The following is a 25,472-nucleotide window of genomic DNA, read 5'->3' on the forward strand; positions in this document are numbered from 1 at the left end:
CTGACAGGTGTATGGCCATTATTTTCCTAGCGAAAGATTTTTTATTAAGATGTCAGATGTCAACTGAGTTTCCAGATTGTTGGTTTTATTTTGCATGGGTTGATTAAGGGCTCCCATGTCCAGTGTAAATCTCTGCATTCGTTAATTATTTTAATGGTCACATTACTATGGTGTTTGATCCGTCATCGCCTCTTTTAATAGTTTCTAGCATGGAAAAGTTATTAAAAAGCTTTATCAAAGCTATCATACGCAAAGAATTCAGCGTTTATATGTTCTTAGTCTATTCTATAAATTACCCAATAAAATCAAGTAAAAATGACATGTAATACCATAGAGATGTGCCAGATAAAGATGTATACATCAATTACTAATACCTAATACTAAGTCAATATTCATTAATCAAAACTGACACTTTATATATTTAATAGCAGGAGAAAATAAGAGGGATAAATTAATTTTAATGAGAGTTACCCTTTAATAATACAACAGGCCTGGGGGGAGTAATCTTACTAATCTCCTGCTGCTGCTCTCTCTTGTCTGTACATTTGCTCCACCTTTAAAGGATAACTCTACGCAATACTGTGAACATGCAGTTGTAGCTAGCATTCAGTAAATTAAACAGTAAAGCTGAATAGTAATCACCAGGGCTCTGATGTTCCTTCCATTACAATGACCCCGCCACACCATCTGTAACCTTACAGCAGTGCTCTCCTCACTTCTACTGTGTGTTGTCAAAGCCCCTCCTTCTATATCGTCTCATTCATGAGGAGGAGCATCGATAACTTGCTGTCAGTTTGACGAAATGCCCACCTCAGCAGGAAGGGGGAGACCAGGGTTTGAAAAAGCTGTCATTTTGTAGAATATATTAAATAAATGATAACTAGAATCTGATTGGTTGCTATAGGCAACATCTCCACTTTTTCAAACCCACAGCTTGATCAATTTACCCCTAGGACTCTTACATACATCGGTAGGACCCTCTCAGGTGATAGTGTTATTTAACTTACTGCATTTCAGCCAAAACTTAATTTTCCGTTTTAGGCAGGGTTCACCATTAATCACACAAGGAAATTTGTTTAATTTTGACTATTTTGTGTTCTTATTAGACTATAGCTTCTCATTATAGAGCCGTAATTTAAAATTTAGGCGCCCCCTAGCCCTCAATTTTAACCAAATAAACCTAAAATATTCATAAACTGCGCCCCCCTTCCGCGTTGCGCCCTATTGGTCGCCCCGATCGCACAGCGCTAGTTACAACCCTGTCTCATTACAAGTAAATACATTATATGCATCATTCCCTTCTTCCCAACATCCCCCTTAGGCTGTATTATAGACTGAACAATGGCACCCAGTCATCTCCAATCACTCAGCCTCACAGCACATGCTCTGCTTCCTCACTTATTCTCCAATTACAATGGGATCAGTTAATTAAAGAGAATAAATCCAGCCCCATCAGCTGAAATTAGACAGTGCATGGGAAAACTACTGTAAAACAGAAGAAATATATCCAAACCCCGGAAGTGGCAGAGGTGATGCTGTGCGTACCAAATCCCGGAAGTGGCAGAGGTAATGCTGGGCGTTCCAAACCCCGGAAGTGGCAGAGGTGATGCTGTGCGTTTCAAACGCCGGAAGTGTGGCTGGGTTAACCGCTGACCTGGAGGCGGAAGTCAAGGCGAGAACCCGGAAGCCGACTGTCTTTCGCTTGCTTGCGTTCTAGCACTTGTCAGTTGTCCGTGTCTCAGGTTACCAGGGAGACCGGGATCTCAGGTGAGACCCCCCCCCCCTCTGGGGGTTAGATGAGAGGGCAGAGGGGGCGCTAGAGGCCGTGGGGCAGATAGTAAAGAGGGGGCTGGGGGTAGATACCAAGGGCACAGGGCTCTAATGAGCCTGGGGTTATATTACATGTCAGTTCTGTGGGGGCAGCCATAACAGGACTCCCCCTCCCCCCACACATCACACATAAGGCAGGGGGTAATTTGTAACCACAGGGAGCTCAGCATATAACACAGGGTCCTATCCAGCTGTCCTGGGCCTACATGTCCCAGGATACCCCGCCAGCCAGGGGCATGCTGGGAGGTGGCTCCCTCACAGCTCTCTATCTCTTACAGTGAGCTCACATCAGGTCAGATCAACAGTCCTCAGCTCAGGGCCTAGTCTTTACCAAGGAGACTCCATAATTAAAGTAGCAATCCAATTAAAAAAAGAATTGTGTGTTTTTTTGTTAACAGAAATTCTAGTGGCAGGCTACAAGTCTTATACCAATTCCCCTTGGTTTGCAGGCTCCTATTAATGATTTATAGTTGATTTATAGTTGTTGTCATCCTGATGCCTGTTGTGTATTACCAGTTAATATGCTAATTAGTCATTTTGTTTTTATATTGTTTTGTACAAGGGCCCTCGTTCCTATTACACTTTTATTAGTATATTGATTTTCTAAACGGAAGTAAAGTTATTGAAATGCGTCAGGGTGACTGGATCGGCTTACTCTTGTCGCCTTGATCGTTCAGTAGCTTTGAGGCTTTGCTAGATGTCATCGTTGACTTGGCCAAAACCAGGCAGTTGCTGACTGCAAATGACAGCAGTGTGGGGCCGTGCCCCCGGTTATAGGAGTGCATCTCTGCCAGCCACATTTCTAGCAGCACCTCTTTGTGGCTTTTGATAAATCCTAAAACGCAGCCACAGTAATGTTTGGCAAAAAAAATTGCAATTGGTTCAGAAAGTGGTACACAGACACAGTTGTCTGAACATGTGTTAGCAAATCATAGAATAAGGTATGAGGGAGTTCCACAAGTGTTAGCTTGGGTGCCTGGAGCAATGTTCAGTGCATCCCTGGTAATTATGCTACTTGATATTGTCACGCTCCTCTTGTCATGTGTAATTCTAATATGTAAATTATACACGTGATGAATATTATGTAGCATATCGGGGAAAAGAAGAAATGTATTTTGGTTTCATGCACTCTTTTATTGTTTGTCCTTGTACATCATCATCATTTATTTATATAGCGCCAGCAAATTCCATAGCGCTTTACATCAATGTTTACATGGGTCCTGTTGTCATATAAGTGTTCTAGGTGTGAGGTTGTAAAGCTGCTGATAAACAGGCTTTACCGTCTTTTGTTAGCATTATGTACATTTTGCTTATCTTGTGTTTCAGGGTGAGAGATGGCAGCAGATGAGAAGATGGAGGTGACCGTAAAAACGCTGGACTCTCAATCTCGGACATTCACAGTAGAGGCTGAGGTGCGGAGAGTAGATGGAACTGTTTATTCTTACTGGAAAAAGTGAATCAAAAACATACATATTAGTGCAATCAACTGCTGGTGGCAAATAGTGGTCATTTTAATTTTCCACCAGCCATGTCTGATCAGACTTGGTTAGATGTTGATTGAGATTAACAGTAATTTTGGGAACATACAGGCCGTGTTTTGGGGCCAGTTTGGTGTAAAACAACTAAATTACTTATCCAGGTCACTGTGTGTATGAGCAGCTTAAGGAAGGAACTAAATATCTCAGTGTAGTTATATGTTGTGTCAGAGGATTTACTTTGCTCTTCAGAACAGTTGGGATTTTTTAGGAAAGTGGGTTATAAGTTGCTTACCAGATGGTGCCATGTCTCAGTAAAAGACCCTTTCCGAATAGAAAATTATTAACTTGGACATGTAAATTATAAACTGCCTTATCAGCAGCTTTGAATATAAAAGCATATTTCTTTACTCTTCACTTTCTAAGAACATTAGAGCATTTTCGTTAGCATAGGAGTCTTATGGTCTTTACGATAAAGAACACTATATCAATCTCTTCTACAGTTGTGCAACCGGTATAATTGGGTTTCTTGTTGGTGAAAAACAAGTTCAGGAGCATCCTGCAAATGTAGGTCAAGTGTAAGTTCATTAAATTAGTCACATGCAGGGCTGTACGTCAGTAATGTTACTAGGTCTTAGTAAATTATTAGGCTCCATTCTGATATAAGTTTAGCTCACAGAAGAAAAAGTGGAAGTGTTGCCCTTAGCAACCAACCAAATTCTAGCTAGAATGTTACTGGTTACTGAGGACAATAGATTCACTTTTCCTTTGTATCAGGTTTCATAAATCTACCCCCAGGTTAATATGTACTTATTGTTGGTGCTCTAGAGTCTGTGTTTGTACATGTCATGCTTGAAGCTGCCACTAACCACGGGTTTTGGTCATTGAGATTAAACAAACCAGAGACAAGTGCCAACTGCTTATGTTTCTTTTCTATATTTTTATTGCAAATAGGGAAATAATAAATTGGAAACCCCCTACAGCACAACAATTGGATGTTCATATTAATTTTGGATTCCTGTTATATAGAATAACAGTTGCCAGTATGTTATGCAAGGATAAACTCATCAAAATTCAGTCCTCCATGCATTGACTGCCAGCCTGTCGGTATACTGCTAATTGTAAGGTGGAGTCATTGCCATGATGCACCGTGAAAATCAATAAAGTGATTTAAACGAAGCCATAGAGAGACCAGCATAGGGGTTATGTTAGAAGAGGGGACAAAATAATGTAGCTTATAGAAGCCATCCTTTAAGACACCTTGGTAAATATGGATTAATTGACCACTCCAAAAATGACTTCAGAATTGATGTGGTCTTCAGTGATTACGTAGTTAGCGCCTGGGATTTGTCTAGCCTCCTTTATTTAATGGAATGGTCTTTTGTTCTCAGATGTGCTGTAACCTATATTTACCTGTTGGCTTGCTTTTATGTTTTAATCTGCATTAAACAATACCAGACTCTGATTGGTTGCTGTGTGTGACGTCTAATGAAAAGAGCACCTTAAGTCTTGTTTATTGTAGTTTATAATGTACCGCACATTCTTGTCTGAGCTGTCAATACTCTTGCTCCAGATAACCGTGAAGGACTTTAAAGATCATATATCCTCCGCTGTCGGTATCCCTCCAGAGAAACAGCGGCTCATATATCAGGGTCGCGTTTTGCAAGAAGATAAGAAGCTGAAGGAATACAGTGAGTACATGCTTATTACTGCTCCGTGTGCTGGCCACTGAGCGGTCACTAACCTCTCTTTCGCTGTCACTCAGATGTGGATGGGAAGGTTATTCACCTGGTGGAACGTGCCCCACCCCAGACCACTACCACTACTGGAGGACCGTCAGCCTCGTCAAGCACAACTACCACAAACGTCGGCCCTGCAGCGGGTGGCCCGGGATCTGGAGGTCCTGAGAGGAACGGGAACAGCTACGTTGTGATGGGAACATTTAACCTACCGGTGAGGTGATACAGGGAATTATTTTATTTCCAATGTCAAAATATACTAACGCTAGAGACTCTGCATACGGTGCCATGTCCTGTGATGTCCAAGATTCTTACTTCATGAATGGGTATTGGCTGTAGTTACTGGAAGTTATCGGTGTCCTCATACCCAGCAAGGGTCCCCATCTGGGCTATGTTTGCCGATTATCTTGACCGTGTACGTGCCAGGAGTTGAGAATTGACTCCTTGACTTTTAAAGTTGGAAGCTGGTAGACCTGGGGGAATGGGCCCTCCACTTGGTAGGCAAGTGGAGCCTTCTTGTTGAGGACCTAAAGTCCTCATGTAACATCAAGAATGCTCATTGCACAGAACAGGATCCTTTAACGTAAGGAATTAACTAGGTGTCATGCCTAAGGGTTATGGTTTTCCACAGTGAAATTAGTGCAGATCCTCCAAGTGTAAACGCCTGTACATAATGATGCCTGAGTCTCCCAATTCACCACTCGAGAAAAAATGCTCTGGCGAAACGTGCGTTGGTGGCAGTATCTCTACACGCTGTTTCTTAGGGATTCCTGTGGTTAGCCATTGATATTGTAATAGTAGTAAAGAGGTAAGGATCGTTTCGTTCCTTACCTCTTTACTACTATTAAAATATCAATGGCTAACAAATATCAAAGCTAATAATCAGCACACATCTCAATTAGCCCAAATTAATTAAAGCGTATTAGAAAACTGGGTTTGCCAATAGGATTGTGCTCTCACCCACTCCCTCAAACAAATGAATGAAATGGCTGAATAGATGCCGGTGTGAGATCGACGTGCATTCTCTTCTTATCGAAGTGAAAGAATCGGCACATCCTAGATCAATTAAAACGTATCGAACAGCTGCAACTGATAATAAACGTGTGTCCTCATACTAAAGGGTGAAACCGCTCTATAATGTCGCTGTGAGATCAGCATGTACTCATGAATCAGCAGACAGTTCCAATAGCCTAGACCAGGCCTGGCCAACCTGTGGCTCTCCAGGTGCTGAGAAACTACAGGTCCCAGCATGCTTTGCCAGTTGATAGCTGGCAGGGCATGATGGGACTTGTATTTTCACAACACCTGGAGAGCCACAGGTTGGCTTGGCTTAGACTAATCAACACACATTAAATAGCAGGGATTGCCAACAAGAGTGTGTTCTCATATACTCCCTCATACCTATGGATGAATAATTTTCTCTCCTAAGTAATAGAACAGTGTTCTTTATTCTGTCATTAAATCACAGCAATTAAACCTGACAATATCTTTGAGATTAGGGTTTAATGAGACTATATATGAGTGTTTGTAATAGAGGAATTGAGGATTCATTAATTCTATGATATTAGATGGAGATATTCTTAGTACTGATTGTTGAGCCTTTTCAGACACGGGTTCAATTGTCTCTGCGCGTTTGCTTTAACCATCTGAATATTTATTTACAGATTGCCAAGATGGTTAAGATATAAATATTAAATAAGAAGCCACAATCTTGAGAACTGATAAAATTATTGGATTAAATCCATTGATAGTTAAGATAGTTTTTAGGATGTTATATTGAATTCCCAATCAACTTTGTGCTAAATTTAATCTGGTAATATAATAGCTTTGGATAGAGGGCCTATTGTTCAAGAGGTATCCCCAGAGGTACAACATGATTTACAATGAATAGATGGTAGTGGAGGAAATTAATGCGTTTTCATCAACCAAAGGGTTCTCTATCTATTGTTTAAACACACCATGCTCCTTTACTTTCTTAAAGTATATTTAATATTTTGGGTTTATTGACTTTAGTTTACAGTAGCTGTGTCATTATTTTAATTGATAAAATAAAGAATTTTGACTTTTTAATTAAGAAATAAACAAAATATTGTCGTAGGCCAATGAGTGCCCCCATTACAACAGACACCTACTTTCCTTTCAAGTAGTGCTCTTAAATTTTAAATTTAACAATAAAAGGGATGTTATTATTTATTAAACATGATTAACAAATGGACAGGTTTTTTTTCACCAAATAAGTTGTTGTATTTATTGAAAGTTCTGTGCGGAAGTTAATTAATCCCCTTTTCTACTTTTATTTTAGTCTAATTTTTGGGGTAGTAACACTGTAGACTTTCATTCCCTTTAAATCAGAAGCCAAACTTGTTTAAACTTATCTTACCAATGATTGTCAATTTCATTTTGCACAAGAAGGAAAACTATTTTGACAATGTTTCTTGCTTAAACATCCTGCACAAGATAATTCCATGTAATATTTGTATTTGGTTTATTTAGTTGCTCTCTCCCCTTCTTCCCCCCAGCATGTCATGTCGGGCTTTGGGGATGCCGGCCGGGCGCCACGTGCTCCCACAGTTAACATGGTAGGTGCATAAAATGTAATTCAGTCCTTTCTATTGGTATCCAGCTCCTGTACGTGATGTGTTCTCTCCTGTGTTGCTTGCACGTATGCCACCTTCCTGGGTGGGCCGTTTACATGTAGATTAGGAGACATGAAATGTACTAAACAATTCTCTGATTTATACTGTTTACTGTTGCCTTCCTCTTTTCTTCACCCTCTTTGATCCCCTTTCATCCACGTCTCTGTGTCTTCTTCTCTTCTCCCCTTCTTTCTCCTTCCACACTTCCCCCACTGTTTGGTTTTTTTTTCACTATTTTTTTTTGTCCATTCCTGGCTTTGTTTTTATTTCTTCAAACCACTTTCCTTGTCTTCATTCTATTCTTCTTTTTATTTTCTCTACATTTTATTTTCCACTTGACTTCTCTAATCCCCCCCATCCCCCCCCTCCTCGTGCCTACACTGTCGCCTTCCTTTCTTCTCTGCTTAGAATGATGGCTCCTCTCTTGATGTCCATATAAACCTGGATCAGCAGCTCCCCATCCAGGTATGAGAAGTAGAGATAACGCCTTGAATCCCCCGTGACTTGTTTTTATCACAGATTGTAATTTCTATCAGTTACATTAACGTTGATCTATTTGCTGAACGCGCTTCAAACACTCTGTGTGCATTGGGGAAAGGTTGTGTGCAGCTACGCGTTTTACTCCGTCTTTGAGACCTGTTCTGAAGACATGGACATTATTCCACCGCGTAGCTTCTTTCATGTTGTTCTCGGCTCAGAAGATGTCCGTTTCTCCTGACACTCTTCTGCAAAGCCTTTACAGCGTAGACTGAGGCCTCTTCATTCCTCAGTTGTCGGTACAGATTAGTTTTCTCCTTCCCACTCAACTGTAAGCTGCCATAACGGTGACCAGCCCTGTGCTATTTCTGAACCTAGTGTCCAGACTTTGATTTAATAAACCCAGAACCACCTACAGTGATAAGAACTTGGTTGTATTTCCCAGTATCAGTTTTTAGCAAGTGTTTTATCATCGTGGACACAGATTTGCTTTCGTATTGGACATCAGGGATAGGAATGTCCACACACTTACATGTTTAGCCTTAGGGTAGACACGGGGAGTGTAGAGGAGATCTGTGACATTTTATTCCTCATAAAGATATGACTGTGAGTATTTAGCATTGCTGGTTGTTTATGAACATTGGTGCAAACTCGCTTAATTCTGTAACCCTTAGCAACAAATAAACTAATCAGATTCTAATAATCACTTGTAATGTACAGTTTACAAAATGAAATCAGATCCACTCGGAGTTACAGATCCTTTCTCGAACAGTTTTCTATGGGCCACTTGTTAGAAATTCTCAGAGGTTTTCCTCATTACCACAATGGAATCTGTTTGGTCAAAACCCCCCAATGCTTCCTTTACTCTATATAGACAGACCTTGTACTTTGCATTCATCCTTACCAGAGTGTTCAAAGCATGTTCTCTAAGCCTCCCCACAGCATAGTGCACTATGTACTTCACAATCGCTCCCTTAAACTCCAGAATTTTGTAATGAGCGTTGACGCTTGTGAATGCTGCAGGTAACATTGACATTGATGCAAAGAGAAGGATTATCAGAAAGTGTGTGTGTCCAACTTTGTTGGCATTAAACAGGGGTCAAGGATGGGTCCCCTGTAGTGTTGCTCTTATTGTGTGTGCATTCCCTTGTAGCTTTGGTGTACATATATACAGTGGCAAGTAATGAAGTACTGCTGAGTACACCCAGAATAGAGAGAATGAGAAGTCACATTAGTAAATTGTCCTTATGCAGGCCATCTGCCACATGGAGCAATGGGGAGAAGCTAAGGAGGACTAGCCTTAGACTCTGTCTAAAGGCCCCTGGATTACAGGCAGCAGATATGTCTAAGTATGGAGGGCTAGGCTTGCCAGAAATAGAGCAAGTGAAGGTGGCAGGGATCATGCGAGCTGCGCTAACCTACATCTGCACTTGTTTCCTGCTCCAACAATCTAATGCCTTCTTTGTTTGCTTCCTTTCATCTTCTTTGCTGTCCCTGTCACTTGTCCCATTGTTACATTCTTACTATTCTTTCCCCCTTCACTGGTCTGTAATTGTTTTGTTGCTTTCGTCTTGCACATCCTACTATCCCCTTGTTGTCTCATCTTCTCCTTCGCTGTCTCTTCTCGCTAACTCCTCTGTATCCTTCTCTCCATCTCCCTCTACTTTCTTTCTATCCTTCCATGCAGTGTGAGCCTCGTGTCCGTCTCGTTCTGGCGCAACACATGTTACAGGATATACAATCAATACTGGATCGCCTAGAGGTGAGTGTGAAGGTGCCAGGTTGTACCTGGACTGTCATGGTGCAGTAGTGTGTAAGGAGGAAACTGACACTGCTGCTGTCCGTACTGTACCTGTGCTGTGTATACATGTCATGGTGCAGTAGTGTGTAAGGAGGAGACTGACACTGCTGCTGTCTGTACTGTACCTGTGCTGTGTGTACATGTCATGGTGTAGTAGTGTGTAAGGAGGAAACTGACACTGCTGCTGTCCGTACTGTACCTGTGCTGTGTATACTTGTCATGGTGCAGTAGTGTGTAAGGAGGAGACTGACACTGCTGCTGTCTGTACTGTACCTGTGCTGTGTATACATGTCATGGTGTAGTAGTGTGTAAGGAGGAAACTGACACTGCTGCTGTCCGTACTGTACCTGTGCTGTGTATACTTGTCATGGTGTAGTAGTGTGTGAGGAGGAGACTGACACTGCTGCTGTCTGTACTGTACCTGTGCTGTGTATACATGTCATGGTGTAGTAGTGTGTGAGGAGGAGACTGACACTGCTGCTGTCTGTACTGTACCTGTGCTGTGTATACTTGTCATGGTGTAGTAGTGTGTGAGGAGGAGACTGTACCTGTGATGTGTATACATGTCATGGTGTAGTAGTGTGTGAGGAGGAGACTGACACTGCTGCTGTCTGTACTGTACCTGTGATGTGTATACATGTCATGGTGTAGTAGTGTGTGAGGAGGAGACTGACACTGCTGCTGTCTGTACTGTACCTGTGATGTGTATACATGTCATGGTGTAGTAGTGTGTGAGGAGGAGACTGACACTGCTGCTGTCTGTACTGTACCTGTGCTGTGTATACATGTCATGGTGTAGTAGTGTGTGAGGAGGAGACTGACACTGCTGCTGTCTGTACTGTACCTGTGCTGTGTATACATGTCATGGTGTAGCAGTGTGTGAGGAGGAGACTGACACTGCTGCTGTCTGTACTGTACCTGTGCTGTGTATACATGTCATGGTGTAGTAGTGTGTGAGGAGGAGACTGACACTGCTGCTGTCTGTACTGTAATGTGCTGTGTATACATGTCATGGTGTAGTAGTGTGTGAGGAGGAGACTGACACTGCTGCTGTCTGTACTGTACCTGTACTGTGTATACATGTCATGGTGTAGTAGTGTGTGAGGAGGAGACTGACACTGCTGCTGTCTGTACTGTACCTGTGCTGTGTATACATGTCATGGTGTAGTAGTGTGTGAGGAGGAGTCTGACACTGCTGCTGTCTGTACTGTACCTGTGCTGTGTATAGATGTCATGGTGTAGTAGTGTGTGAGGAGGAGACTGACACTGCTGCTGTCTGTACTGTAATGTGCTGTGTATACATGTCATGGTGTAGTAGTGTGTGAGGAGGAGACTGACACTGCTGCTGTCTGTACTGTACCTGTACTGTGTATACATGTCATGGTGTAGTAGTGTGTGAGGAGGAGACTGACACTGCTGCTGTCTGTACTGTACCTGTGCTGTGTATACATGTCATGGTGTAGTAGTGTGTGAGGAGGAGTCTGACACTGCTGCTGTCTGTACTGTACCTGTGCTGTGTATAGATGTCATGGTGTAGTAGTGTGTGAGGAGGAGACTGACACTGCTGCTGTCTGTACTGTACCTGTGCTGTGTATACATGTCATGGTGTAGTAGTGTGTGAGGAGGAGACTGACACTGCTGCTGTCTGTACTGTACCTGTGCTGTGTATACATGTCATGGTGTTGTAGTGTGTGAGGAGGAGACTGACACTGCTGCTGTCTGTACTGTACCTGTGCTGTGTATACATGTCATGGTGTAGTAGTGTGTGAGGGGGAGACTGACACTGCTGCTGTCTGTACTGTACCTGTGCTGTGTATACATGTCATGGTGTTGTAGTGTGTGAGGAGGAGACTGACACTGCTGCTGTCTGTACTGTACCTGTGCTGTGTATACATGTCATGGTGTAGTAGTGTGTGAGGAGGAGACTGACACTGCTGCTGTCTGTACTGTACTGTGCTGTGTGTACATGTCATGGTGTAGTAGTGTGTGAGAAGGAGACTGACACTGCTGCTGTCTGTACTGTACCTGTGCTGTGTATACATGTCATGGTGTAGTAGTGTGTGAGGAGGAGACTGACACTGCTGCTGTCTGTACTGTAATGTGCTGTGTATACATGTTATGGTGTAGTAGTGTGTGAGGGGGAGACTGACACTGCTGCTGTCTGTACTGTACCTGTGCTGTGTATACATGTCATGGTGTAGTAGTGTGTGAGGAGGAGACTGACACTGCTGCTGTCTGTACTGTACCTGTACTGTGTATACATGTCATGGTGTAGTAGTGTGTGAGGAGTAGACTGACACTGCTGCTGTCTGTACTGTACCTGTGCTGTGTATACATGTCATGGTGTAGTAGTGTGTGAGGAGGAGACTGACACTGCTGCTCTCTGTACTGTACCTGTGCTGTGTATACATGTCATGGTGTAGTAGTGTGTGAGGGGGTGACTGACACTGCTGCTGTCTGTACTGTACCTGTGCTGTGTATACATGTCATGGTGTAGTAGTGTGTGAGGAGGAGACTGACACTGCTGCTGTCTGTAGTGTACCTGTGCTGTGTACATGTCATGGTGTAGTAGTGTGTGAGGAGGAGACTGACACTGCTGCTGTCTGTACTGTACCTGTGCTGTGTATACATGTCATGGTGTAGTAGTGTGTGAGGAGGAGACTGACACTGCTGCTGTCTGTACTGTACCTGTGCTGTGTATAGATGTCATGGTGTAGTAGTGTGTGAGGAGGAGACTGACACTGCTGCTGTCTGTACTGTACCTGTGCTGTGTATACATGTCATGGTGTAGTAGTGTGTAAGGAGGAAACTGACACTGCTGCTGTCCGTACTGTACCTGTGCTGTGTATACTTGTCATGGTGTAGTAGTGTGTGAGGAGGAGACTGACACTGCTGCTGTCTGTACTGTACCTGTGCTGTGTATACTTGTCATGGTGTAGTAGTGTGTGAGGAGGAGACTGTACCTGTGATGTGTATACATGTCATGGTGTAGTAGTGTGTAAGGAGGAAACTGACACTGCTGCTGTCCGTACTGTACCTGTGCTGTGTATACTTGTCATGGTGTAGTAGTGTGTGAGGAGGAGACTGACACTGCTGCTGTCTGTACTGTACCTGTGCTGTGTATACTTGTCATGGTGTAGTAGTGTGTGAGGAGGAGACTGTACCTGTGATGTGTATACATGTCATGGTGTAGTAGTGTGTGAGGAGGAGACTGACACTGCTGCTGTCTGTACTGTACCTGTGCTGTGTATACATGTCATGGTGTAGTAGTGTGTGAGGAGGAGACTGACACTGCTGCTGTCTGTACTGTACCTGTGCTGTGTATACATGTCATGGTGTAGTAGTGTGTGAGGAGGAGTCTGACACTGCTGCTGTCTGTAATGTACCTGTGCTGTGTATACATGTCATGGTGTAGTAGTGTATGATGGAAAGACTGACACTGCTGCTGTCTGTACTGTACCTGGGCTGTGTATACATGTCATGGTGTAGTAGTGTGTGAGGAGGAGACTGATACTATCACTGTGTGTACAGTACGTCACTACTTTGTGTACATATTGCAGCAACAACCTGCTGGTGATCAGCCTGCAGAGCCTATGGAGACCTCGGGGCCTGAAGCTGAATCTGGCAGTCGGGAAACGCAAGCACAAAGCAGCACCCCACAGAATGACGGGCAAGCTGGTGCAGCGCCAACAGGGTAACACATCATAATCATCTGCCTCATTGTTAGTCTTAACATATTTCACTCAGCCTCTACCACGTTTATTTCTACCTTCTCTAACGGGACACTGTTTTTCTCTCTGCAGTCACCCCACCCCTGCCGAACATGTGGAGATTCTCCAGTTGTTGTCCAGGGTGGAGGAACGTCTTGCCCCCTTCATGGACCGATATCGGGAGATCATCAGCAATGCCGCAAATAGTGTCTATGAGAATGTAAGGGCAGCTCCCAACTGTTGTCTTGACCTTTTTTCCGTAGGGCGTCTATATTTGTATATTCAGAACTCTTATCCTCACAGTCGTTGTATTGCCATAACCCACACCTGTCATATAACTCCTTTTAATCAATGTAAACAGATTTTGAAACAGTTTCCATTTATAGTGCTAGTAATTGTTTTTTATTGACCACTCCCAGAAGAAATTCATAAACCTGCAGTTCGATCCATTGTCCTCTGTTTCTTCCTGCAGGAGGAAAGGGAACAGTCTCAGCGAGTAATTAACCTTGTCGGGGAATGTCTACGGCTTCTGGGAAATGCTCTGGTTGCGGTGTCTGACTTGCGCTGTAATCTGTCTATGGCTGTACCCCGACACATGCATGTGGTCCGTCCCATGTCACACTATACGGGTCCCATGTTACTCCAGCAGGCAGCCATTCCTATACAGGTGAGTTGGCCTCCATACCGGTATGTACGTCACTGTCCTTGCCTCTCTTCTTAAAGTCTTCATTCAAGTAATTCTTCATTCCCTTTTTTTCATGTTTTCTTCCTTCCTCTTGTTCATCCAATTCTAACAATTGTCGTCTTAGATAAATCTGGGTACCACCGTCACAATGACAGGAAACGGAGCCCATGCTGGTCAGGCAGCCCCCGACGCCACCTCTACTCCAGCAGCTCCCACCAGTGCCTCTGACCCCCCACAGGGTACTACTGAGAACCAGGGCCCTGCCAACATGGAGTCCACACCATCTCAGGTCCCACCCGCCCCTGCTCCACCACCGCACCCACGCGTTATACGTATCACACACCAGACGGTGGAGCCAGTTATGATGATGATGAATATCCAGGGTGAGGTTGCCGGCCTCTCATCGGTTGTCACGTTTCCATCCACCCACTTTGCCTTGACTATAGTTTGTTTGTTTCTCCTCGTTAGATTCGGGATCCAGTGGATCACCCAACGTTCCCCCATCCACAGCGGCTCATGGTGAGATATTTTTTGTTGGGGTGGTTTGTTACAGTTGTATACAATGTTGTTGGGGATGTGTGGAGTGGTAACTGCGGTACTATCCGCCAAAATAAATAGGTAAAACTGGTTGATAGAATAATGAGAAAATTAAGTATCAGTCAAGTAGGGTCGAGATTCTTTTAGATCCCCGGGGAACATCTCTTCGGAGAACTGCTGGGAGAAGGAGCGGCCGCTGAGTGCCAGTGAACATTACTCCACTATAGGACATGCATGTAATACTGAGGACCGGTGTGCTGTGTTTTAGGTGCTGGAACCCCTCTACACATGCCAGGGCTGCCTCCAGAGTTCATGCAGGCCATATCCCATCAGATCACCCAGCAGGCCATTGCTGCTGCATCAGGTGAGTGGAGAACATCACGGAGTGTCCCAGGTAGACTGCCGTGTAATTAAATGTCTGCTCCTGTTTTGCCGTTCACTCTGCATATCCCTTTCTATTTCTCTTCATTTGACCGTATATATTTTTCTTTGTTTTTTTTTCTATCGGTTGTCATTGTTTCTTGTTATCCATGCTTTAACCCCTCCCCCCTCTTGTCTGGAGATCGCACAATTGGACTAATATATGTGCAATCCAGCTAACAAATACAAAAGGGCATTCGTTTTTATCCTCTGTTATATTTGCCCTGTGCTTAGATTCTGCAGGAGCCTGTGACTGTTCTACACTGTAAATTCAGAGCTGTTTTACGACCTATGAATACATGTCCTTTTATTGGATTTTTCTGTGACCGAGGGCACTGTCACAAGTGTAGACTGGTCTATATGCTTACTAGCTGTAAGTAATGAGACATTAATTTCTTGCCCTATGTCAGTGAGACGACTGGGATGTCGTCTGTGTTCCTCTACTGGAGGAAGGCAGGACAATCTAATGCTGAAGCTTTAACCTGACGAACCCTATTCAATCCTTCACAGTGTTTAAGTGGTGTTGTGAAACTACACGTCCCAGAATACCCTTCCAGCAATAAGCTGCTATATATTGGCAAAGCATGCTGGGACTCACAACACCTGGAGTGTCACAGGTTAGCCAACACTGTACTAGACGATATTCCTTGTATTAGACGATAGTTGTCGTTTTCTTCCCTCAACGGCGTAGGGAATGGCAGCAATTGCTCCATAACCTCAGAAGCATTAGGGCCTCATTTATCTCCCCATAAATTACTGAGCACCTCATAGAGAACATCTGGGGTTCAAATGCACAGTTGTCAGACCGCTGCAGATCCTGGTCTCTGTGTAATGTGGCATCAGATGGACAGATCTGTCGGGTGGTCTTCTCTCCACACGTTTTACAATGTTCTTGTTGCCTCCTCTTATTGTTTTTGGCCATAAACTTTGCAGATCAATGTTACTCATTAAATGTTTGGTTCTTGGAATCTGCAGTAAGACCCCCCCGGTTTACTACTCATTCTTCCTAACAGACGGTTCCACATTTACTGTTTCTTTGATGACACATCTTGGCTTTGCTGAATGCTACTTCCTGTAGCAGGGATGTCAAGCTGGGAGGTCCCGGGTTAAAGCTTAAGTATTGTATTGTCCTATTAACTAGTGGTAAAGGAACAGACACCTAAGATGTTTGTACTGACATTTCGGACCTAAAAGAAACAAATTTTACAATAAATAAAAATAAAAAATCCCCCTAAACAAGTCAAGGAACAGGTCACTGGTCGGTACACTAACCCCTACTGGATGTCCATGGAACAGCTTTGCTCGTCCTGTTCAACGTATTAGTATGCAAGTGGGATGGGCGGAGCTAAGTTTATCTGTCCCTAGCCCCACCCCTCTGTATTTTGGCCATCCAGCTCCTATTGGTTAGAAGAGGGGGGGTTGCATAATCGGACATAGCTGCCCATATATACTTGTTAGCCTGTAATGTAAAGCAACAAATCAGTATTTCTCATAAGGAGATGGTGGAGGGTGAACCTAATTTTTCTTAGAAAACTTATTAAACTAACAGGGATCTGTTCATTTGTAAATAAAACTCCATGCACCCTGCTGGCACATGTCAACCGTAATGCTTATTGTAACAGTAAAGGAAATTTCTTGTGTAACATGTAGCTGTTATGCAGCACTTTATTTGTGTGCAGCTACATATCTCTGTAGCAGCATGATGTCCCCCACCAATAAGCGACTATTGAATCATAGTACTATGTACACTCACCATCATCATTTTTATGCACAGTGCAACAGATTCCCGGCTTTCCCGTTCCTCGTGTACTTTTTACAAGACCCACCGCCCCTCCCCAGCCAGCCCAACCCGGAGCCGCCACCACCCCTCCCGCAGGACCGGGGGTAGCACCCGGAGCAGGACCCGGGGCAACGGTGAGGCGTTATGACGTTTCCACGTTCTGTGTTATTCAAGATTCCCTGTAACGCTTATTTAATTTATTAATTTAATTTAAATATATTTATCTGTGTCTACTCCAGGCTGCTCCAAACTCTCTAACTCAGATGATCAGTGGTCTAGTGGGACAGCTTCTCATGCACCCGGTCATTGTAGGTAAGTGTCTCACCATCCCCTCTGTTTTTACCTGATCTGTAGGCCGTTCTGTCAGGGCCTCCCATTCTCTTCTTTCTGCTTTGTTGGACTAAAGAGAATTTTCAGTATATTAAGTGTATTTATGTATTTGTCTATCCCGATAGAATAGGCGTCTCCTAATAGTAGCACCAGTGATAGGAGAACTAAATATCTGGAAGCACTCTTACAATTATACATGGGATGTGTACGATCCTTTGTAACTACCAAAGTAGATTTTTGTTGAAAGTTCTCCCTCTCACCTTTTTTATTTCCTCTTCTCCTCAAAACAAAGTTGTTGTGTTTTTGTTTTGTTTGTTTGGTTTTTTTGCTTTCATTTTCAGAATTTCTGTTGGCTGCAGTTGATCCCTATAAAAGCCGTTAATGTGGGCATGTGCAAAGCTGATCTTTTCTGTTTATGTCCTTAAACTCTTAAAATTGTGCCCACTGTCTCACACCATTAATTTACTGGTCTTGTTTCCTCTTATTTCCTTCCATCCCACAGCTCAAAGCGGCAGCACAACTTCCACCTCTTCTTCCTCATCGACCACCACTTCCTCCTCCACCACTTCCACCACCTCCACCTTCCCGAGCACTCCTTCCGCCCCCTCCGCTCCATCGTCGCAGCCTCCTCCAGGACCAGACCAACACTTGTCCCAGCTCCTGGGCTCATTACTGGGCTCCGCTAGCTCGGGGGTGGCAAACATAGCTATGGGCTCCCCAAGTATTGCAGTGGCGGTTCCAGGAATGCCGGCTTTTCTGCAGGGAGTCACCGATATATTACAGGTACCGGGGACTGTGGACATGTCTGCATTGCACAACAAGTACTTATTCTTCTCACCTTCAATTCTCACTTTATGTACCCTCAATAGTGTACTGGATGTTTTCTAGACATTCTTAGTTGTTTCATGTTTAACATGCTAGTGTGGTTTTAATTTTGGATGACCGATCCGTGTTGAGGGTGTTTTACAGTGAACTTTAAGAATACAATAATTCTGATATTTTCATAATGAGGTGAGGTGATGTCTCAATGTGTTTTACCTGTGTGTATGAATGTGGCCGTATTCTCACTGTTGGCTGCAGTTCACTCACAACCAGTGGCCTCATTGAGGCTCTGAACTGCTATAGGGGAGAGACTGATCTTTTTTTTAAAAAAAAAATAATTAAAGATTAAATTCAACATTACTGAGAGCGGTTTGTTTTATTCTGGCAAACAGATTGGATAGATGAAGTTGATTTCATGTAGCTGTGGATTAGACACCACAGTCTTCCTGCGTCAGTATGGCTGGAGCCTGGCATCACTGCTCTGTGCCTTCCTGGTGGTCTCCATTCCCCTCCTCGCATCATAACGCAGCATCTGTCACATGCAGACCTGTCATCATCATCAACATTTATATAGCGCCAGCAAATTCCGTCCTTCATAACATAATCACACAAGTAGACAGGTTGATGCCTCCCGCAAGATCAGTGAGAGAACACTGTCATAATTGGTAGAGGGGAATGGAAGTAACCGGATGAGTTAGACAGTGGAAGGAGCGGGTATCCCAGTAGAATAGAGCATTAATGGGTCTTCTATGGGAAGATGATAGTGTGTATATAAAACATACATAATACATTGCATATAACGTCGTAATGTTCCTTCTTTAGACGTTGTAATAGCTCTTGAGGGCAGAACAGAGACTGGAAGTATAGCTTAGTTCTGCCTGTTCTGCATGGTTCCAGTAGATGGCAGCACGTGTCTCCCACGTTACAGAAGTAATTCACTCATTTTTACTTCTGTTTCTGTACGTTTCTATTCCCTACAGGCTACACAGAATATCCCGGAGTCCACCATTCCCGCCCAGACATTCGCTCAACCAACAGCTGCATCTCCTGCACCCCCTACTGCCACCACCACACCACCTCAAGCCGCGGCTCCAGACTCCTTCCCCCCAGAGTTCTTCACCAGTGTGGTACAAGGAGTCCTGTCCTCCATGCTGGGATCTCTGAGCGCCGCTGATCAGAGCGGGACGGAGAGCATTGCAGCCTTTATCCAGCGCCTCAGCGGCTCTCACAACATCTTCCAGCCAGACGCAGAGGGTCCTGGGGGTAGGAGTCTCCTTCTGTCTCTAAGTGACGTGGTCTACCACTGGCACTGCCTTATCTTCATTGCGTCCTTATTCTTATTTCCATATATTTTAAGTTAATGCCTAATGCTTTACTCCTGTCTTCTAAACGGTTTTAGGATTCTTTGGTGACCTCTTGTCCCTGATCTGTCATCACTTCTCCTTGGTGGATATGGTGATGTTGTTACATGGACAGTCTCAGCCACTGCAGAACCTGCAGCCTCAGCTTCGCTCCTTCTTCCTCCAGCAGTATTTACATCAGGCAGACCCCACACCACAGAATATCCAGGTATGTTCCCATATGTAGCACTCTCCTCTCTCTCACCAGCACAACGATCTTACTCTTCTTTCTCGGTGTAATGATAAGACTGCTGGAGCTTTTATGTAACTCTAGAGTGTGACGGACAGTTTCACTGCGGTCTTCTTGTAGTGTCTGAGCAGTAGTCCCTTTCTGATTGCCTCGTGTATTGTCTTATCTGGATATCTCTGAACAATGTAATCTACTTTCAGATGGCATCACGAAATCTTATTAATGGGTTGGAAGAGTACATTCGCGAGAGTTTCGTAAGTGTTTGTTTTTCCTTTCTCGGTTTTGTGTCTCGTGTTTTCTCCTATTTGTCCAGTTTCCTTTCAATCTTCCTTTAAGTTCTCACCATCCCCTTCCGCCGTCACATACAGGCCTCTGCCCCTGTTCGGGATGACGTAGACATCACAAGTACAAACCTTGAGTTCTTACAGGAACAGTTTAACAGGATCACCACTCACATTCTGCATTGTGCAGGTAGGTCAGCGGATCATCCTGTATGGTGGGGTGAGGGGGGGGTATGGCCTGCTCGTTGCTCGGTACGAGGATGGATCCTTTCTCATTGCACTCTGTCTTTTCCCAATTTTTATCATGTAGACTCCACGTTTGGGCAGCGTCTCTTGGAGATGTGTAACCAGTCACTGTTTGAATGGCTTGCTCTGAATTTGTACTGTCTCAGGGGGGACCAGAATGCTCTAACCTCAGTCATCAATGAGCGAATCGTAAGCCACATGTCTTTCCTGCCTCTCTCTGTCCTGTGCGCTAACCCAGATATCTATTACACCCGTCTGTAAACACAGCTTACTTTAAAGTACAGTGAGAGCTTAGATAAAAACCTACAAAATTGGTAAGGGCAGACTTATTTTTTTTCTTTAATTACAAATTTAATTTAACTTTGAGCATACTTAGAAGAAAATAGAGACAGGTGAGAATGTCGTAGTGTAGTGTATAATGTATAGCATCCAATAGTGTTCCGGGTAGCACTGATTCCATCTTCCACCCCGCATCCTGAAATCAAGAGAAACAGAAAGGGGCAGAATGAAAGAGCTTAAGAAACAATAAAGAGGAGGAAGAGTCTCGGGAAGAGGGGGTTGTGGTCGGCCAGGTCAGGGCATACTTTCATGCTGTATTCGTACATTGCTGTTACATTGAATTGCACATATAGGATTCTGAACCTCTTAGGACCAGTTTGTCAGTATTCTGTAAAGCTCACATACTGTATCACCGCTATATGCTATTACCCCTTCTGCGTTCTCACCCAGCAGCTTGAGCCAGAAACATGGAAAGATTCCCGTAGTATAGACTCTCCTGAAACCACTATTCACACTTATGACACGTTCTGATTTTTCGGTTTGTCCACCAGAGACGACTCTCCCTGGATGTATCTCCTGCGTTAGTCTCCTGGGTGACTTCTGTCTTGTCCCTCCGACTCCAAGTTCTGCTGGGGCAAATGCCAGTGACGGAAGGAGAGGTGCAGAGACACGTCCGCAGAGTCGGAGCTCCTGCTCAGGTGAGTTTGGGTGCTGACGCTGAAGTGAAGGACTTGCTGTAGTTATAATATAATTATAATAACCCCTACTCATTATTTTTATTTCTAGTGTTCCTTTAAGATTCTTTCCTTCTCTTACCATCTTTGTTCTCAATCAGGTTTCTGAACCAGCTTCACAGGAGCAACCGATGGAGACCTCACCAGCTGAAGCCCAGGTAAAACGTGTCAAAAAAACAGGTGTCCCTATCCATAGGTCTCCATAAACACTGTTCTGTAACGCTCCCTAGTTATTTCACTACATTCTTATGGCTGTACCACAGTTACCACCTATTAGAGCTTACACTCTAATCCGTTCCCCGGCTGTCATGTGTTGAACCCAACGTCTCTGTGGCAACGCTTTGCCTGCTACCCAACAGTCCTTAGCCATAGTAAGCGGTAAGGAGGTACGAGCCAGCACACAGCAAAGAGTTGCTGCAGCAGCTATACCAGCTACCCAGAAATAAGCGGTTCTAGGTGCTGTTGAAGGAGACTACTGGTGGCATCCAAATTCTCCTACAACTGTTGCGCAGTTGGCATTCTAAAGTCGGCGAGTGTCTAGTGGCAAAGTGACGCCAGTAGGAGTGATGAGTAATAGTCTGTTGACTATTAACCAGGAGTTAACTATTTAAAGATGGCTGCTGGACACACCCTCCCTATTCAACAGTGTTTTTCTGTCTCTACTAGGCAGGCGTTGGGTAGAAAAGGTTGTTTTTTTATCTTGTGCGATTCTGATACCATCTGTCCTGCTGATTGTTACACAGAGCGGGAGGCGGGGAAATGGTTGGAGATGGGTGTTGGCAATTTTGAGCCTGGTTCTCAGAGGCAGCAGATATTATGGCTTCCTCCTCACCAGATGGTGAGCAGCTCTCTTTGTTAAGGTCAGGGGGCAGGAAGAGAAGGAGGAGCAACTTTTTTCAAAGTAAAAAGAAGAAAGTTTAATGTTCGCATTGAAGGAGACAGAAGAATTGCTTAAGGGAGTAATGTTGACCGAGGACATTGAGGATCTCATCAAGTCTAGGATCATCCAGGATCAAATGTTTGTAGGTCTTCAAACTAAAGGATTTTTTGTGTGCATTGGACTTTCCATAATTAAATCAAGAACCTGTGCAAGACTTAAGAGAAAATCTGTTTACTCCTAAATACACCAAGAGCAGATATCCATATTGATGTAGATTTCAAAACTGGGATAAAATAGCCTAGAGTTAATAAGTCAGTAGTCAGATCTCTGGAAGTCTTCCCTCCTAGTTGATTGGGAGGTGCTAGAACATCCAATCTACAAGAAGCCAGAGGGTATAACAAAAACTTTTCTGCTTTAAGTACCTGAATATTGTTGGGGCCTCAAAAAATACCTCTGCGAGATGGATAAAGCAGACTATCTACAGCAGTGATGGAAGTCATAAGAGAGACTCTTTCAAGACGCCTGAAGGACCATTTCCCCAGAGCTGTATACACCTCTTGGACTGAGAGAGCTTCATTTGTTTAAATCTGTAAAGCATCTGCCTGGGTTATTGTGGGCATCTTTTTCAAGTATTAAACGCTGGACGTTTGGGCAACTCATGATCTGGCATTTGCTTCCTCCCTGTTGGTTGTGATGCGGTGGAATCCGGATAACTCTTATCGGTAATTATTTCCATAAATCCTCCATGACAGCACCCCCATCCCCTACTGATAATTAATACACTTTAGTGTTGCATATAGGTTTTGAGCGTCTACGTAGTCATATGTAATTAATTAGTGATTGGAGGGTGGGGAAGGTTAACCGTTTCTATTTCCTATCCCTAATAGGGAGGAGGGCCTACCTCTCAGTGGTCCTGTCATGGCGGATTAACCAAACCGGAAATACTGGTAAGAGTTATCCAGACTGCTCCTCTCTCCCCTAGGTTGGGAATGTGTCCTTTGTCCACAACAACTTTCTGTTGTATTAAACTGTTACACGCAGGTTTCTAAGACCTCATCTTGCTTGGCGTTTATTTTTCTTTTCCATCTTGCCTTGTAGCTACTTGTTGGCCATGGAGAGGAATTTGCCTTTAGCCCATTATTGGGTAGCTCTTGTCCCACCATTTATTAAGGATGTTTGCTCCCCCCCCCCCCCCCTCAATTTTTTTTAAGTGATTACAACAAATGTCATTGTTCATTCTAAGACATCAACTGTTTTGTTCACTACCTCTTGTGTCCAATGATCGATTAATTCACTCTCCCTTTTGTCTCTTGTATCCATCCAGCAGCCGGGTGCCTCCTCTCCAGCACCTGCTACCACAGTGGAGGAGGCTCTCTTCCTACCCCCACAGAGTTCAGCGCCAACACTGTGCCCAGACTCCGAGCTCCCCCCACAAGAAGAGGCTGGTTCTGAGCCATGGGCAGCAGCTGTGCCGCCAGTGAGTGCCTACTGCTTGTCACCTCCATGCTCCTTCATCCTTTTGTCTTCTGTTTCCATATACGTATCCTCTTTCACGTTCATCCTCCTTCTGTGTGTGGCTTCCCTTGCTGCCTTATTGATTATGTTGTTTTTGCTCTGTGCTCTGCCTCCCCCCAGGAATGGGTTCCTGTAATTAGGCAGGATATACAGAGCCAAAGGAAGCAAAAGCAGCAGCCGCCTTTGAGTGACGCCTACCTGAGTGGGATGCCCGCTAAGCGCCGTAAAGTAAGTATGTGCATGTGTGGAACGAGCTGTGAGTGGAATGCGTGGTGCGCTGAATTGAATGCGTGGTGCGTGCTGTATTGTGTCTGTCTCTGCTATAAACCTGTCACCGTCCTCTTCCAGACCATGCAGGGCGAGGGTCCCCACCTCTCCCTCTCAGAAGCTGTGAATCGAGCTATAAGGTTTACCGGAGCCAAACCCGAGAGCAGCACAGAGAGTCTGAGGAGAGAGCTAGACAACAGTGAGGTACAAATGAGGTACAGAGAGCAGGTGAGGAAAGAGACATTCTGGGTTTATTTGTGAATATAACCAGGAAGGGGGGGCACCGGTGTCTCACCAAGTGCAGGGAATCGGTTAAAATTGAATGTAACAATATGCATATGTTTGTCAGAAAGTGCCAAAAAAAAGCATTATTATTCCTGGTACTTTGCCTTAGAGTGTTAGTATAAGCTGTATTATATACAGTATGACGCAATATTTACAACCAGCATGTTTATATTCTATATATGGTGTAAATTCGCTTTGGAATATGCCAGCTAATGAAATGTTTTACTTTCCTAGCTCTGTCAGGATATCCAGAAAATTATTGAAGATAACGAATCCTACAGCACCCAGCGATTCCCAAACACGCAGAGAGTGTTTAGGGGAGACCCCTAGACATTGTACCCCTCATTGTGATCCTGGAAAATGCCCTTTCCCTGTCTATTTCTATAAATGTTCTACAGAGTCAAATAAACTTTACGAAAACGTACCTGCAATCTATTATATGGATATTGCTTATGACTGTACTCCAAAAAGTATCTTTCACAGACTGATACGTGTTCATTGTGTTCCCTAAGTAATTTCACTGAACCAGGATGTGCTGCAAGACTTCTAACGTCTGGGGCTGCGTCTAATCCAGGAAATCGAGCCGTACCCTTCACATCATGTGACCTCTATGAAATCATGTGCACTTAACTACCCCTAGATTTGTCTGCTCACGAAACGAAACCTTTTATGAACTTACTGCCTCATTGAGAGAGAGTTTGAAACGTGTCCCAACTGCCCCTTTTACCAGAAGCAACGCACAGTCCCTCTGCACTCCCTCCAAACCTTGAATAAAAGTCTTAGAGCAAATGACCGTGGATGTGTGTTACATTGCAGATGGGATTATTCTTTATGGTTTGTATTGAAAAGTCTTTGAATTGTGTCACTCTGATTTCCTATATAAATGTGTTTTCCTGGTGGGTACATTGCTACGTAGATATGAGCATAATAACTACTAGAATGTTGTGTTGGTGGATGTACTCTTATCAGGCACTGCTACCACACCACCAGGCTTCGCAGTGTCTAAATCCCTTAAGCTATTCAATATTTATTTGTAGGACAAGGTCTATGCTGCCATAATCAATGTGAACCTAACTTGTGTCCTATGGCACCTCTGCTACAGGACATTGCCTAGAGAAAGATAGGATTCATGTTATTTGGGGCAGCATGGTGG

General features: G+C 44.0%; 1 protein-coding gene across 6 annotated transcripts; it reads left to right on the forward strand.

Annotated features, from left to right (window-relative positions):
* Positions 1-1,654: 1,654 nt before the first annotated feature.
* Positions 1,655-25,108, forward strand: BAG6 (BAG cochaperone 6). Of its 6 annotated transcripts, none has more exons than XM_075186573.1 (28): positions 1,655-1,767; positions 3,157-3,242; positions 4,879-4,996; positions 5,071-5,258; positions 7,564-7,623; positions 8,089-8,145; positions 9,845-9,919; positions 13,519-13,652; positions 13,762-13,888; positions 14,141-14,335; positions 14,478-14,736; positions 14,822-14,872; positions 15,159-15,254; positions 17,085-17,224; positions 17,330-17,402; positions 17,923-18,203; positions 19,223-19,505; positions 19,642-19,811; positions 20,033-20,086; positions 20,201-20,303; positions 20,424-20,548; positions 21,190-21,336; positions 21,474-21,530; positions 23,140-23,199; positions 23,580-23,729; positions 23,888-23,995; positions 24,116-24,262; positions 24,554-25,108. In XM_075186573.1, the coding sequence occupies exons 2-28, from the start codon at positions 3,165-3,167 to the stop codon at positions 24,647-24,649; spliced, it is 3,432 nt and encodes a 1,143-aa protein (XP_075042674.1). In that variant the 5' UTR covers positions 1,655-1,767; positions 3,157-3,164; the 3' UTR covers positions 24,650-25,108. The 6 variants fall into 6 exon arrangements, with proteins under 6 accessions (XP_075042674.1, XP_075042676.1, XP_075042677.1 ...); XM_075186572.1 differs by having other exon boundaries at positions 1,656-1,767; positions 23,577-23,729; XM_075186575.1 differs by lacking the exon at positions 23,140-23,199 and having other exon boundaries at positions 23,577-23,729.
* Positions 25,109-25,472: the final 364 nt, after the last annotated feature.

The sequence above is a fragment of the Mixophyes fleayi genome, chromosome 9 (assembly GCF_038048845.1).
Source record: "Mixophyes fleayi isolate aMixFle1 chromosome 9, aMixFle1.hap1, whole genome shotgun sequence".
NCBI classification, from domain to species: domain Eukaryota; kingdom Metazoa; phylum Chordata; class Amphibia; order Anura; family Limnodynastidae; genus Mixophyes; species Mixophyes fleayi.

Coding starts and splice junctions, on each gene's coding strand:
- BAG6 (XM_075186572.1), top strand. CDS start 3,165: ATGGCAGCAGATGAGAAGATGGAGGTGACCGTAAAAACGCTGGACTCT. Junction 7,624..8,088: donor GTGCTCCCACAGTTAACATG/GTAGGTGCATAA, acceptor TTCTCTGCTTAG/AATGATGGCTCCTCTCTTGA. Junction 21,531..23,139: donor CCTCACCAGCTGAAGCCCAG/GTAAAACGTGTC, acceptor TATCCCTAATAG/GGAGGAGGGCCTACCTCTCA.